This window comes from Dromiciops gliroides, chromosome 1 (assembly GCF_019393635.1).
Source record: "Dromiciops gliroides isolate mDroGli1 chromosome 1, mDroGli1.pri, whole genome shotgun sequence".
In the NCBI taxonomy this organism is placed as follows: domain Eukaryota; kingdom Metazoa; phylum Chordata; class Mammalia; order Microbiotheria; family Microbiotheriidae; genus Dromiciops; species Dromiciops gliroides.
The window spans coordinates 543,694,747-543,709,618 of record NC_057861.1 but is presented as its reverse complement, the minus strand read 5'-3'; the positions used below and the strand labels follow the sequence as shown (position 1 = coordinate 543,709,618).

At 40.7% G+C, this 14,872-nt stretch overlaps 1 protein-coding gene across 6 annotated transcripts in view; it reads left to right on the top strand.

Moving 5' to 3' along the window:
• Positions 1-14,872, top strand: part of POLR3E (RNA polymerase III subunit E) — a 32,009-nt gene that overhangs the window by 1,718 nt on the left and 15,419 nt on the right. For 2 of the 6 annotated variants that reach the window (XM_043962474.1, XM_043962480.1), the window contains exons 2-10: positions 171-254; positions 4,982-5,060; positions 5,196-5,246; positions 6,707-6,784; positions 9,256-9,371; positions 9,868-9,950; positions 10,845-10,952; positions 12,487-12,536; positions 14,050-14,169. In XM_043962474.1, the coding sequence (XP_043818409.1) occupies positions 5,025-5,060; positions 5,196-5,246; positions 6,707-6,784; positions 9,256-9,371; positions 9,868-9,950; positions 10,845-10,952; positions 12,487-12,536; positions 14,050-14,169 (642 nt within the window). In that variant the 5' untranslated portion in view covers positions 171-254; positions 4,982-5,024. Of the gene's footprint in view, positions 1-170; positions 255-4,981; positions 5,061-5,195; positions 5,247-5,512; positions 5,677-6,706; positions 6,785-9,255; positions 9,372-9,867; positions 9,951-10,844; positions 10,953-12,486; positions 12,537-14,049; positions 14,170-14,872 lie in introns of those variants that run through there. The other 4 variants (XM_043962488.1, XM_043962497.1, XM_043962504.1 and 1 more) reach the window with 3 other exon arrangements.

The following is a 14,872-nucleotide window of genomic DNA, read 5'->3' as shown; positions in this document are numbered from 1 at the left end:
ATTCATTGTAACTTGAGTTGGGTTGGCTACATTGCCTGACTAGTCTAGGCCTAAAGCAAATGACTAGAGAGCCAGACTAGAAGGGCAATGGCAATGGTATGAATTTCTTTCAGTTGCAGTGGGCAGGACGTTTGGTTTATTTGTGTTTTTCATGCCTTTTTTTCTTTCAGTTGATACTGACATTTGAGAGGGGAACCTGGCTGTTGGTGTACTGCTCCCAGGGCAAACCCACATCTGCCCATCTGGGCAGGTAGGTATGTGCTTTCCAGGTCTTCCTCTGTTTCTTTAAAATCCCCTTTGAGACAGTATTCATGAGGCTGGGAAAGGCCTGTTTCTTTTGAATAAGGGGGAAAACTTAAGTTTGCCTGGCTAGGATGGAAAATGGATTAGAAAAGTAGTCCCAGAGGTGGTGCATTGAGGTGACTATGCAGGAGAAAGGTAGAAACATCCAAGCATAAATCCCAGAAGGAGAAAAGAGCAGAGGTAGGCAACTGAACACTAAGTCTCCATTATACCTTCTTTCCTTTTGAGCACTTTACTGCCTATATCTATATATCTATATATATATATATATATATATATGGTGTGTATATCATACAATTGTGCACTTGATTTTATTTGGTCTTGTATTCTGTAGTTCATTCGTTCCTTAAGTGCCAGCTGTGAAGAATTATCTCCTAGCCACTGAGGGAGATACTAAAAATAAAAAGACAAGATCTCTGTCCTCAAGGAAGTTACATTCCTTTTTCAATAGATGATGATGAGACCTATATGTAGATACTTCGATGAGCTATTAATTTTTTCTCTGTGGGTGCTCCCTCCACCTCAGCAGATCTGTAACCCCTCTGAATTGATATAGCCAAAAAGTTCATCATCTTGTGGTCATCCTGGTGATGGACCTCTCCTAACTTAGCTAGCCTTCTTTAAACAACAACAACAACAACAAAATCCCCTATTACAGCCATTTCCAAATATATATACCTTTCTATCCCTCCACCCAGTGAGCCTTCCTTCTTAATTTTGAAAAAATATGTTAAATAAAACTGACACAGGAAAAATGTCTGGCAGCATTCCCAATATTCTGCACCTCTAGTCTTCCACTTTTCTAAAGAAAAGAGGGAGGTGCACTTCCTCACTCTTATCCAACGCCAAGATTGAAGGGAAAAATAGTTCCAGCAAAAGTAACCAATTTGTCAACCAAGTATGACACAATGCATAGGGCTTCATACCCCATACCTATCATCCTCCACCTTCTCAAAGAAGGATGGCTTCATTCTCATCTGTTTTGTGGGGTGAAGTTTGGTTATAATTTCATAGCATTCAGTTTCAGCCACTCTTTTACATTGACATTTTTTTCCTTTGTTCTGTTTATATTATTTTGCATTAGTCCCTATAAGTATTTCTATGCTTCTTGTTATTTATTGTTTCTTCTAATGCAGTAATGTTCCATTACATTCATATACTACAACTTGTTTTAGCTCTTCTTCAATAAGGGCATCTACTTTGTTTCTAGTTCTTTGCTACTGGAAAAAAACCAAAGACTTCTATAAATATTTTGGTGGCTATGAGAGCTGTCTTTTTATCATTGACATCCTTGGAGCATTTGCCTAGCAGTGAGATCTTTGGCAAGAGGTGTGGGTAGTAATTGATTTTTATTGTCTTTCATTTTTACACCAGCAAATTACCACAAGAAAGACTCTTGACATTATATGCAGCTTTCCTTGCTCCCCAACCCCAGAGGAGTAGGGAGAGATATCTTCTCATATCTTGGTTATTATAACTTCATAATGTTCAGTTGCCATTGTTTTGTGATAGTAATTCTTTTTTTTTTTTTTGGTGAGGCAATTGGGGTTAAGTGACTTGCCCAGGGTCACACAGCTAGTAAGTGTTAAGTGTCTGAAGTCGGATTTGAACTCAGGTCCTCCTGACTCCAAGCCCGGTGCTCTATCCACTGCACCACCTAGCTGCCCCTGTGATAGTAATTCTTTACGTTTATAGTTGTTGTGGTAACCATATATGTTGTTTTCCTGGCTCTGCTCACTTCATTCTGTATCAGTTCACTTAAGGCTTTCTGGGCTTCTTTTCATCATGCTTGTTTCTTACAACACAGTAATATTCCATTACATTAGTGTATAATAATTTGTTTAATTACCACTCATTGATGGGCACCTACTTAGTTTCAGTTCTTTGTTATCACACAAAAAAAATGCTTCTGTAAATATTTTGGAGTACATGGAACTTTTTTGTCAGCTACCTCCTTTGGGTATATGCTTTAGGAGTGGATTCTCTGTGTCAAAGGGTATGAGCATTTTAGTCATTTTATTTGCATGGTTTCAGATTGCTTCTTGGAATGGTTGAAACAATTTGTAGCATAGCCATATATTATTAGTACAGGCCTTCTTAAACTTTTTCTACTCAGAACCCTGGGTATATAAGTGTATAAAATAGGTATACAAAACCTTTTACAGTTGCCCAATTTTTCACAATCCCCACATTCAGTTACATAACCCCATATGGGGTCAAGACCCACAGTTTAAGAAGTTAGATACTAGTGTACTTGGATTTGCACAGCCTCTCTCACCGTTTTCATCTTTTGTCACCTTTGCCAATTTGCTGGGCATAATGTGAAATCTTAGGATTGTTTTGATTTGTACTTCTCTTAATATTAGTAGTTTAGAGAAATCCTTAATATGGTAGTAAATAATTTGTGATTTTTCTTTTGAAAACAAGCAGTTTGTTAAATGCCTACTATGTACCGCTTACTGGAGATAGGAATACAAAGAAAGAAACAATCTTTACTCTGAAGAGGAAACCACAAGTAAACTCATGTGTATACTGTATAAATATAAACAGAATAAATACAAAGTAGTTAAATAGAAGGTAGTTTGGGAGGTAGAACACTAATAGTTGAGAGGATCCGGAAAAGGTTTCATTTGGCAGTTGGTTCTTGAGTTGCATTTCAAAAGAAGAGAGGGAGTCTGTGAGGCAGAGAGGTGGAGAGACAAGTGCATTCTAGGCATGAAGAATGGCCAGTGTTCCCTGTATATCTTGGATATTAGATCCTTATCAGAGTGATGATTTGAAGACTTTTTGAAGATGATTCAAGGGGGATAATTGCTTTGTATTGTCTTCCCTTCTTGTGTTTCTCTGAATTTGTTATATTTATAATTTGGTCTGATGCAGAACAAGTCCATTGAATTCATATACCACAGTTTGTTCAAAATTCCCTCATTAATTCACACTCAGTTTTCTATTAACACAAAAATACCATAATGAGTATTTTGGTGTATATATGATCTTTGTGTCTTTGGTATCCTTGAGCTGTCATGCCTAGTAATGGGCTCTTTGCATCAAAGGGTAGCTAGCCTGTTTATCACATGACAGACTGACTGCATCTGCACTCACAACCTGTCCAGTGTAGTAGGACCTTCCAGAGTTTATGATTAGCTGCTACAGCCTTTGAAATCTCAGAGTGGTGTTCGTGACATAACAAGGTGCTAGAGTAGCAGGACTTTAATAGAAATACTAAACTAGGACAAGTACATTTTAGGGGGAGATAATTTCCAGCTGGGAAACAATCAAAAGACTTCAGGGAGATAATGAAGCATTTGGGCTTGACCTTGTATAGGTGGAAGTTATACACACACATACACACGCACAAACATACACATATACATACATATATATGTACACACACACATACACATATATACATATATATATATACATCTTGTCTCTTCTCCAATCCATCCTCTAAGCAACTGTCAAAATGATGGTCCTCTTTTTAAAAAATGTTGATATCTTTGGGTTTGTTTTTATTACTTTCATTTCTAAATATGCCCCTCTACCCCCCCCCCCCCCCGTGAGTTTGTAAGAGTAAAAAAACGGAAAGGAGAAAGAAGCAATTTAGCAAAACTAAACAAAAAATCTGACAATATATGCATTCTTCTTTGAGATTTTCTTTCGTTATTATGTTTACACAGCATTCAATTTAATTTTGTTCCATTTATGTTGTAGTCATAATGTTTGTTTTTCCAGTCCTGCTTTCTTCACCTTGCATCTATTCATATAAACCTTTCCATTCTTCTGAATTCTTCACATTCATAATTTCTTATGGCGCAGTTATATCCCATGACATTTCTCTTGCCACAATTTGCTTAGCCATTCTCTACTTAGTGGGCCTCTACTACTAGTCCTTTTGGCATTATAAAAAAGTGTTGCTTAGGAATATTTTGATGTAAATGGGGCCTTTTTAATTCATCAAGCTAATCTCCCTAATGCACAGATCTGATGTACGAATCTTTCCTGTTCAAGAAATTCCTCTACTTCTCAATCATCTTTTGGATTAAATAGAATTAAAGCCCTCTGTTTACAGTCTAGTTTACTTTCTGTATTGTATATTCTTCATGCACAATATTCCATCTCCTGTCTCAGTTCCTTTTCCTCACATGTGACACTCTGTCTCCTAGCTTTGTACCTTGTGCAGTATGTCTCCTGTACCTAGAATGCACTTAATTTTCGTCTCACCTCTTAGTAGTCCTAGTTCCTTTAAAGCTCAGCTCAGGTACTACCTCTTACGTGAGGCCTTTCACCATCTCTGTTACTCCCTCTCTGCCCAATTAGTTTGTGTTTACCTTGTATGTATTTTGTATTTACTTAATATGCATACATGTGGTTTCCTTTGAAAGAATGTGAGCTCTTTGAGAGTAAGCGCTATTTCATTTTTGTGCTTGCCACCTCGGGGATTAATCAATACTTGTGGATTGATTTTTGTGCCCCTAGCTAGCTATTTAAGGGCAAAGATAGTATTGTAGTATCTCTTCACCACTCCCTCTCACACCTCCAGCACAGTTCTGATACATAGCAGAGCTTCATAATCATTTATTGGTTTGACTTGGTCAAGCCTAAGTGAGTAGGAAGGAGAACTTGAGTTCTGCCTAAAGCTAAACAATTTCCCCCTTTCTTTCCCCTCTCTTTCCAGTTTGTGCCCCCAGAAGGACTGGCTTTTGTTTGCCCATCCTAGTATGGCCAATGAAGAAAATGATCCAGTCATACAGGAGGTAAATAGTTCACAGTGCATGGAGTATCCCTCCCTGCTTCTTGTGGGAGATGAATTCCTCCATCACCATCATATGCATGTTTGGTCTCTGAGTATCCTTGAGTGGTAAAGTCTTTTGTTATCTTTCTCTCTTCAGATTGATGTATACCTGGCCAAAAGCCTTGCAGAGAAGCTCTACCTATTTCAGGTAATTTTAGGAGTTGAAATTTTGAAAATTACAAGGAGGAAGAAAACCAAAAAAATGTTGCCTTAAAAGTGTGATCATACACCAGCCAATATAATTTTTATACTATTCAAAGCACATGGAGTTTTGAAATCTTAAGCTCTTTTTTGTTTGTGTGTTTGTGGATGGATGGCTAAGCTATTATTGTTTTCTCATTTTATAAAACAAAATTGAGTCTTTGGCTTTGCCCACCAGATCTCAAAAAACCTCCCTCTCTTTGCTTTATTTAGCTGGACCTCACAGGTGGAAGTGGGACTGGATTGGATGCTTAAAATAAAGGGGACCTGTGCTGGAAGCTGCTTCTTACCATCTCTTTCTTCTTTTCCTTTCTCTCTTCTTCCCCTTCTGGATTCCCAATGCTCAACCTGTTATTTGGGATGGCTGTAAGCCACAGGTTCAGGAAGTAGCAGCTCATTGTCTTGCTATTTGAGTGATGTTTTAGGAAATAACTCTTGTTTCCTCATCCTGGGATTCAGTTGTCCTAAGATGGCTTCTGCCTTTGGCTTCATGTAGGGTAGTGTGTTTATTAGATTATAGGCTTTGTAAGACCTCATCCAGACTGGAGAAACTAAGCGGTGAACTGAAAATGTTAGTTAATGCTTTAAATCAGTTAGTGCATCTACTTTGATGCATTGTTCCACTTTATCCTCACAACAACCTTATGAAGTAGGTAGGGTTGATATCACCATTTTGCAAATGAAAAAAACAATAGACTCACAGAGATTAAGTGTTATTACCCAAGGTTATACAGCTGGTTCATGGCATTGTCAAGGTGAGAACCCAAGTTTTCTGATATCTAGCCCAATGTTTTCCCCCAAAACTAGACCCCTCTGGTTAAAAAAAGTTGGAAGGCATTCTGGGTTCCTTTATTTTGTGCCAACCGATGTCAATTCTTTCATTTTCCTTAATGGTCTTCATGTGTGAATCAGGGTGGTTATAAGCCACAGGATCTGATTCTGCCACCATTGAAGTAGTGGCTACAAGGGCCCCAGTGAATGAATAGCAGTTCTCTGGACCTAGGCCAGGGGCAGGTTCCATACATTGGTCATGCAGAAAACATGTACCCATTGTATGGAAGAAAGTAAACCAAGGTGAAGAGAAACAAGGCTTTGCAGCAATGAAAGGATTCACCATGTTACCTCACAGACCACTGGGACCTCTCCCGATCGTTGCAAAATAATTTGCTTTTCAACTTTCCCTGCCGAAGATTCTAGATTGTGATGGTGGTAGTGAGTGGGAAGGGTGGGAGGTGAAGAAGTCTCTTTCTGTCTTGGCTTTCCCTTTTTCTTAGTGCCACAAGGAGTTTTCTGTTTTCCCCAGTCTGTTTTTTAGTGTAGTTTGGGGGTGGTGGGTTGGTGGTGGTGCTTGGTGACAAGGAATGGAACTGGAGAGGTAGCTCAGAATTTGGTACTTTTCTTTTACAGTACCCTGTCCGCCCAGCCTCGATGACTTACGATGACATCCCTCACCTGTCAGCCAAGATTAAACCAAAGCAACAAAAAGTAGGATTATAACATTTGGTTATATCTTGGGAAGGTGGGGAGGAAATTGGAGAGGAGAGTGGAAGCTAAAGTTGGATATAGAGGAAGGGTCCAGATTTGGGAGAAGAGGATTAAGGGGAGAAGGAAAAAGTGACCTAAGGATAGGACCCTGACTTGGGGATTAGGGAGGAAATAGTATTAGCAAGAATTTCTAGCTCCTAATACTAGGGTCTCTATAAGTTAATTCTCATGATGGGAGCTTATAGGACTCCTTGGGTTTTGTCAGGAAGGTTATTTCATCTCCTTGCACAATCTCAACTATGCTGGAAAATGTGAATTAAATTGGAAGGAGCAGACCCTTGAGAAAGAGAAATAAATGATAGTAAAAGAGAAGGCTGATGAATTTAGAGGGTATGTTAGGATGGGGCAATATTTAGTTACCCTTATGCACCAGGTACCCTGCTATGCACTTTGGGAACACAGGTAACTAAAGCATGATCTCTAACTTCAAAAGAGTTTATGATCTAATAAGTGAGTTGAGAGATGTACCTACTGAGTGTAACGCAAGGCAGAATGTAATAAAAGTGCTGTTGAGGTTCAAAGCTTCTACTTCTGGGAAGGTGGAGACCAGGGAAAGTTTCAGGAAGGAGAAAGTATTTGAATTGAGTCTTGAAAGCAGAGTGCCTGGCACATAGTAGGTATTATATAAATGTTAGCTATCGTCATCATCATTCTTGAACTTGAGACATGGGTTGGAGCATAGTTCTATGTGTTAGCAAGTGATGGGATGTAAGACTTGAAAACTAGATTCCAGCAGGAGTGTAGAAAGCCTTTCATGCCAGGATAAGGAGTTTGGACTTTATCATTGGGGAGCCAATGAATATTTTCCAGCACGGAGTTAATGTAATTAAATTTGTTAATAGTTAGCCTGTTAACATGGAAGAAATCAGTTCTGAATCTGAAGGAGGCAGAGAGCACTGAACCACAGAGGTGGTGGTGGTGGGAATAAAACATGGAGGAGGCACAGGGTAGATAGAAAAAGAAGCAAGAGAACAGGATCATGGAGTCCAGGGAAAAGAAGAGGCAAAATATGATGTCCACATTGAGAGATTGGCAGTGCAACATTTTCAGAGGGCGGAAGGTTAGGAAGAAGAATCTGTTTGGAGGGGAAGATACGTAAGTCAATAACAGAGTCTGTGCTGCTGGTTCCATTTAGAGAGTAGGAGAAGGGAGAAGAGGGAATGATAAAGACATAGAAAGTGAATAGAGGAGACTAGAGCAGCATTGTGAGTATCTGAGAGGCAGAGTTTCAAGGAGGTATAATGGTTGGTGTGTGTTGAGGAGACAGCAAGGAGAAGAACTGAGAAAAGAGTCATTAGATTTTTGGCAGATAGTTGGCTGACTTTGAAGAGACTGGTTTCAGTAAAAGGGTTGGATCCGAAGCTCTTTTACAGATGTTTAAGAAAAATTGGTTAGTGAGTTCATGTTGCCCATTACACCTTGCAAGATGTTCTTTCCCCTTGTTGAGGTCTCTCTCTGAAGGTGTGTAGAGGGCTATTTGCCATAAGCACTTTCTAAGTGCCATCAGAGACCCAGAGGCCCTGCTCGCTCTGGGTTGTGTGCTGAGGGCCTGGTGAGGACAAGTTCAGCCCTGAAGTTGTAGGTTGGGCTCAGGTCCTCTGTGTGTGAGGGGAAGGAACAGAAGTAGAGAAGACCTAAGGCAGGGAAGGGTTGATGGGAAAGTCATAGTCTGAGAGGTCATCTGTAACTTAAAGGGTTCTTACCATGTGAAAATAAGAAACTCCCTCTTTACCCTCCTACCCAAAGGATGATGCAGCTGCCCTTGGAACCATTTTTTAAAAATTAGAACTTTAATTACACATAGATGAAAAAATATATATTTTTCCATCCCATTAAAAATGTTTTCCATTTACCTGTAAAAACAGTTTTTAACATATAATTTAAGAAATTTTTGGTTCCCAAATTCCCTCTCTCTACCCTCCTCCCCCCTCCTTGAGAAGGCAAGCAATTTGATAAAGATTTTACATTGTGCAGTCATGCAGAACATAGTTCCATATTAGCCATATCAGTGGTATTAGATCATCGTGTTCATCATACAGTATTGCTGTTACTGTATATAGTGTTTTTCTGGTTCTGCTCACTTCACTTTGCATCAGTTCATAGGTTTTTCTAAAACCATCATTTCTTATAATAGCACAATAGTATTTCATCACAATTCTATACCACAGTTTGTTTAGCCATTCCCCATTGGATGGGGATCCTCTCAATTTCCAAGAGCTGCTTATAAATATTTGTGTACATATAGATCCTTCTCTCTCTCTCTCTCTCCCCTTCCCCTCCCCCCCTTTAAAAAAAATCTCCTTGGGATACAAGCCTAGTAGTGGTATTGCTGGGTCAGAGGGTGTGCAGAGTTTTATAGCCCTTTGGTATAGTCCTTGGAACCATTCTTAACCTGAAATGATTGCCTGCAGGTTGAGCTCGAAATGGCTATTGACACTATGAATCCCAACTACTGCCGAAGCAAAGGAGAGCAGATAGCACTCAATGTGGATGGAACCTGCACAGATGAGACGAGCACTTATTCCACGTGGGTCCTCTTGCTCCCTCAGGGGATTGCCCCCTGCCACCTTGGCTCCATGAGCTGCTCTGAAGCTTCATGGGCTCCTTCAAACATCTAGACCAAACTTTTTCAATGTAGGCTCCTTGTAGGTGGACCACCTGCACTCTGAACAGTGTCCACCAAATTAGCATATCGTTTCTTAGTCCTGCCTCTGACACTCATTAGCTCTGTAACCCCAGAGAAGTCACTCAGTTTCTCCGAGCCTTTGCTTTCTCATCTGTAAAATAAGGATAGAAAAAATATCTATTTCCTAGGATTGTTGTGAGGACCAAATGAGATAATGTATGTAAGATTCCCAAACCCTAACCTTCTATAAAAATGCCAACAATTATTATGATTGGCCACCAGGGGGCAGGTCACTTCCTTATAGGGAATTCTCCTACCCCAAGCAAGGAAAGTTCTTGTCCGCCCTGCCCTTTCCCATCTTCCTCCCTTTAACCATAGGTTCCTGCTGTATTTCCAGGAAGCTGATGGACAAACAGACATTCTGTTCTTCGCAGACCACAAGCAACACCTCTCGCTATGCTGCCGCTCTCTACAGAAAAGGTGATTGGGGTTGGAAGCTGCTTCCTGGGCAGGGAGTAGGGGGAAGGGGGAAGAAGTCTTTGTCCTATTGGCAAAGGAGTTGACCACCTGATCAGGTCCCATAAAAGCTTTTTTTTTTTTTTAAAGTGAGGCAGTTAGGGTTAAGTGACTTGCCCAAGGTCACACAGCTAGTAAGTGTTAAGTGTCTGAGGTCGGATTTGAACTCAGGTACTCCTGACTCCAGGGCTGGTGCTCTATCCACTGTGCCACCTAGCTGCCCCCCATAAAAGCTTTTTGATTTGTGTCTGGTCCAAATCTCTTTCAGAAGACATTAGCAGGATTTGTCTGCTTCTCAAGAGCTCCTTTCTAATTTGACCCCTTGAATAAAGAACATATATTTGCCCCTAAGTGTAGAATTTTAAACTGCCTCTCTGGGCTTCACTGTGTTCTTTTATAAATGAAGGGCTTGGAACCAGCCTATCTCCCAGGGTCCTTTCTGCTGTAACATCTTGTGATTATGTGATCCTGTTAAGCACCCAGCTTTTTAAACCCACCTACAAGCAAACTTGTTCAGTCAGCTAACCAGGGCTTGTGGATTGTACACATACCCTGTGACCATCCCTGTTCCCTGGACAGTCTGCCCTGAGATGTTAGGGTCAGACCTGGCAAGACCCCTTTTCTTAGCTTAACCTTTCCCTGACTGAGCAGGTGGAAGGATGGGGATCCAGAATGGGTTAGGTCTAAGGGAAGGAATGGTCCAGGGATCGGAGCCTGGGAAGTTGGCTTTTGCTTCACCTTCAGTCAGTCCAGGGAGTTTGCTTTCCATATGAGGTTCCCTAAATCTGAACTTGGGAATGGTTTGGGGAAGAGGCCAGTCCCTAGAGAGCCCTGGGAGAGTCCCTCTTCCTCTGCCAGGCGAACTTCACTTGACCCCTCTGCACGGCATCCTGCAGCTGCGGCCCAGCTTCTCTTACCTGGATAAAGCCGATGCCAAGCACCGAGAGAGAGAGGCGGCCAATGAAGGTGAGTGCTCTCCCCTGCCCCCCCCCCAAAAAAAAAAAAGATGGCCTGGAGGGTCTTGGAGACCTGAGCATCATGCGGGAGGATCAGGAACTTCCTTGGGGAAGGGGGAAGGGTCAATGGGGAAAAAAAGGAGGGGAGAAAAATGAAGAAATAGTCATATAAAGTTGCAGTGGAATCTTAGTTATTCTCAGGAGCTGATGATCTAATTTGTGTTTTTGTTTTTAATCTGTCATGCTAAATGATGCAGTGACTTTAGATGTACCTGGAGTCAAGAAGACCTGAGTTCAAATAGGGACTCGGACACTTACTAGCTATGTGATTCAGGGAAAGTCACTTAACCCTGTTTATCTCAATTTCTTCATCTGTAAAATGTCGATATTAATAGCATCTACTTCCCAGGGTTGTTACAAGGATCCAGTGAGATAAAGTTTGTAAAGCACTTTGCACACCTTAAAGTGTTACACAGATACCATTCTTATTAAGCATTGAAGTATTAATATTTGTTTTGGATCTGGGTCTGTCATTTAGTCTTCCCACTATAGGCAGTATCAGCCCATTAGAAATCAGGGACCCATTCCTTTCCAGGGATTATAGTCTTGTGGCAAGAGCATTGACCCGAGCCATGTGGCCTGGGTTCTGATACTGGTACTGTATATAACTTTTTTTTTTAATTCCCAAATACCATTATTTATTTTTTATTTATTTTTTGATAATGAACATTTTTATTTAAAGTTTTAAGTTCCAAATTCTATCCTTTCTTCCCCTCCCCCCTTTCTGAGGCAGTAAGCAATCAAATATAGGTTATAGATGTGCAATTATATAAAACATGACGTTTTAGGCATTTTGTATAGGGAAACTTGAATAAAAGAAAAAATGAAAGTGAAAAATAGCATGCTTCAGTTGTGTTCAGTCAATATCAGTTCTTTCTTTGGAGATGAATAGTATACTTCATCATTAGTCTTTTGGAATTGTCTTGGATCATTGTATTGATGAGAATAATTAAGTCATTCACAGTTCTTCATTGAATAGTATTGCTGTCACTGTGCACAACATTCTCCTGGTTCTGCTCACTTCACTATACATCAGTTCACACAAGTCTTTCCAGTCCTTTCTAAAATCGTTCTGTTTTTCATTTCTTATAGCACAATAATATGCCATCACTATCATATGCTTGTTTAGCCATTCCCCAACTGATGAGCATTCCTTTGATTTCCAATTCTTAGCCACCACATGTATACAACTTTCAATCTGACTATAGATTTCTCCGGTCCCCAGTTTCTTTGTCTTTGTTTTTGTCTTTGTCATCATTTCCCAACTGGTTTTATACAAAAAGAAGAGAAATTTCATGAGAATTTTGATGGCAGAGGTGTTTTTCCTTCTAAATGAAATGTATCAGAAATCCTTATTTTATGATAGTAACATTGCCTAGGACATCGCCTTGCCCTTAGTAGACAGGTTACAAATCCTCAGAAGATTGAATCAGCTTTCTAAGGTCCTTTCCAGCTCTAATATTCTATGATGATTCTTTTTGCAGCTGGGGACTCTTCTCAGGATGAAGCTGAAGAAGATATCAAGCAAATCACGGTACATCTGAGGCCTCAGGGCTGCTGCAACTTCCTTCTGCTTTAAGACCATTGTGGACTTCTTGGGGACCCATAGGGCTGGGACTGCGATGGGAGGGGATTGTAGCAGAATCAGGGAGAGAGTTGGGGGTCTGTAAAAAGTGAAGTCCAACAGAAAGAAATCGGGACTGGAAGAAGAATTCTGCTTTCACTTGTAACTTGCTGGGCCACTAGAGTGAATCCCTTAATCTTTTTAAAAAATCAGGGCTTCTTAACCTTTTATATGTCCAAGCCCTGTCTGGCAGTCTGATGAAGCCCATTGACCCTTTCTCAAAAGAATGTTTTCAACTACATTAAAATGCAGTGAAATAACAAAAATTATATTGAAGTACAGGTATCAAACCATTATATTGAAAGCACAGTTATCAGGATATATATTTTTTAAACCCAAGTTGATAGACCTCAGGTTAAAAACCTCTGGTCTATTTTAACTTCAGTTACTTTCAGCTGTGAAAGGAAGGGCTCACAGTATCATGCTCTGTCTGTGAACATGGGTGAGATCCTGAGGGGTAAATAGGAGTGAATTGGAGGAAAAGGTCAGTCAGCAGTTCAGCATTGAGCTCCCAGCATGCAAGACCACATAACAGATGTGTGTTGGTTTTTGTCACTTTGACCTGTTCACTTCTCTCCAAATTTCACTTTTCATATATTTGAAAGGGGAATAATAGTCTGTGTACTTCCTACCTCACAGGGTTTTCATGAGGACCAAAGGAGACTTTGTTATTTCGGGGTGCTATAGATAGATATAGGACTGCTGCTCTTATTGGGCACATGTTGGTGTGATTTAAAGGATAGGTAGAGACATCTTTTCACAGGACTTATCTAGTTTAATTCCCTTGTGCAGATGAGAAAACTGATTTACCCACAGTCCCAGGCAAGGTATAGTTTGAAAGTTGAGACCAGAATAGGGTTCTGTGGACTCTTTCCCCCATACAACAGTGTCTCTGCCCTTAAGTTCATGGTTTGATTTCCAGCTTCTTAAACTGTAGATCTCAGCCCCATATGGGGTCGAGTAACTGAATGTGGGGGTCACAAAAATTTGGCAACAGTAAAAAGGTTATATATATCTGGGATTGCATAAAATTTTCTCAGGCAAGAAGGGGTCATGAGTGGGAAAAGTTTACAAAGGCCTGGTCTAATTGAGGAGATGTCTTCGACTGTATCATCAAGTTGGCTGCATGTCTACATGTTTTTAGGAGAAAAGGTAGTCTGTAGGCTAGGAAGGTAGATGAGAGAATGGGCTTAGTTGTAGAATTTTCCAGGGCAGAGATAGGCTTTGAATTGTAATAATAATAGGATCTAGCAAGAAGGAAATATCTACCATATGTTTGGGGTCATTTTAAGCAGAGGGTACCAGGCATTGGAGAAGCAAGTGGCAAGCTGTGGGTGATAGGGAGAGAGTCTGCATGACTCCCCATAGGGTTTGTGCCAGAACTTCAGTCTTTGCAATGCACTCTTCCCTTCCCCTGTCACAGGTGCGGTTCTCTCGACCAGAGTCAGAGCAAGCTCGACAGCGGCGGGTTCAGTCTTATGAATTTCTCCAGAAGAAGCATGCTGAAGAGCCATGGGTACACCTACACTATTATGGCCTGCGGGTGAGGATTCTGCAGATGCTTGGGTAACAGAGGGCTTCTTGGCAAGGGCCAGAGCTTACAATTAGAACTGAGTCTGCTGCTCACCTGGCCAGCTATGAAGGCACGGTTTCCAGTTCAGTCCCTTGGTTTATGCTCTATATGTCAGAAAACTCACTGATCTGTGATGCAGCTTAGCCTTTCTGAGGATCACTTCTCCTATGTAAGATTCTAGGGGGGGACAGCTAGGTGGCGCAGTGGATAGAGCACCAGCCCTGGAGTCAGGAGTACCTGAGTTCAAATCCGGCCTCAGACACTTAACACTTACTAGCTATATGACCCTGGGCAAGTCACTTAACCCCAATTGCCTCACTAAAAAAAAAAAAAGATTCTAAGGTGGGAGTCACAATATATTTGGGCAAAAAAATGGAGTGCTGAATCTGGTGTCAGAGCAGTGGGTGTAAATCCTGACTGTCACTCATTACTACTTTGACCTTAGGAAAGTCACTTAACCCCTCTGGGCCCCTTAGCCTCTTCATCTGTAAAACTGAGGAGGCTGGACCTACACATTTAATCTGTGATCCTGTAATTTTGGAGAAGAGGTGTGATATAGGAGCTGTATTGTCTTGAAGAAGATGGAGCAGTAGTTGTCGACTTTTCAGAAATGGTCCATCTAGGTTTTGATCCACTTTTTGTGAGGGAGGAAGGAGAAGAGGGATTTATGTAT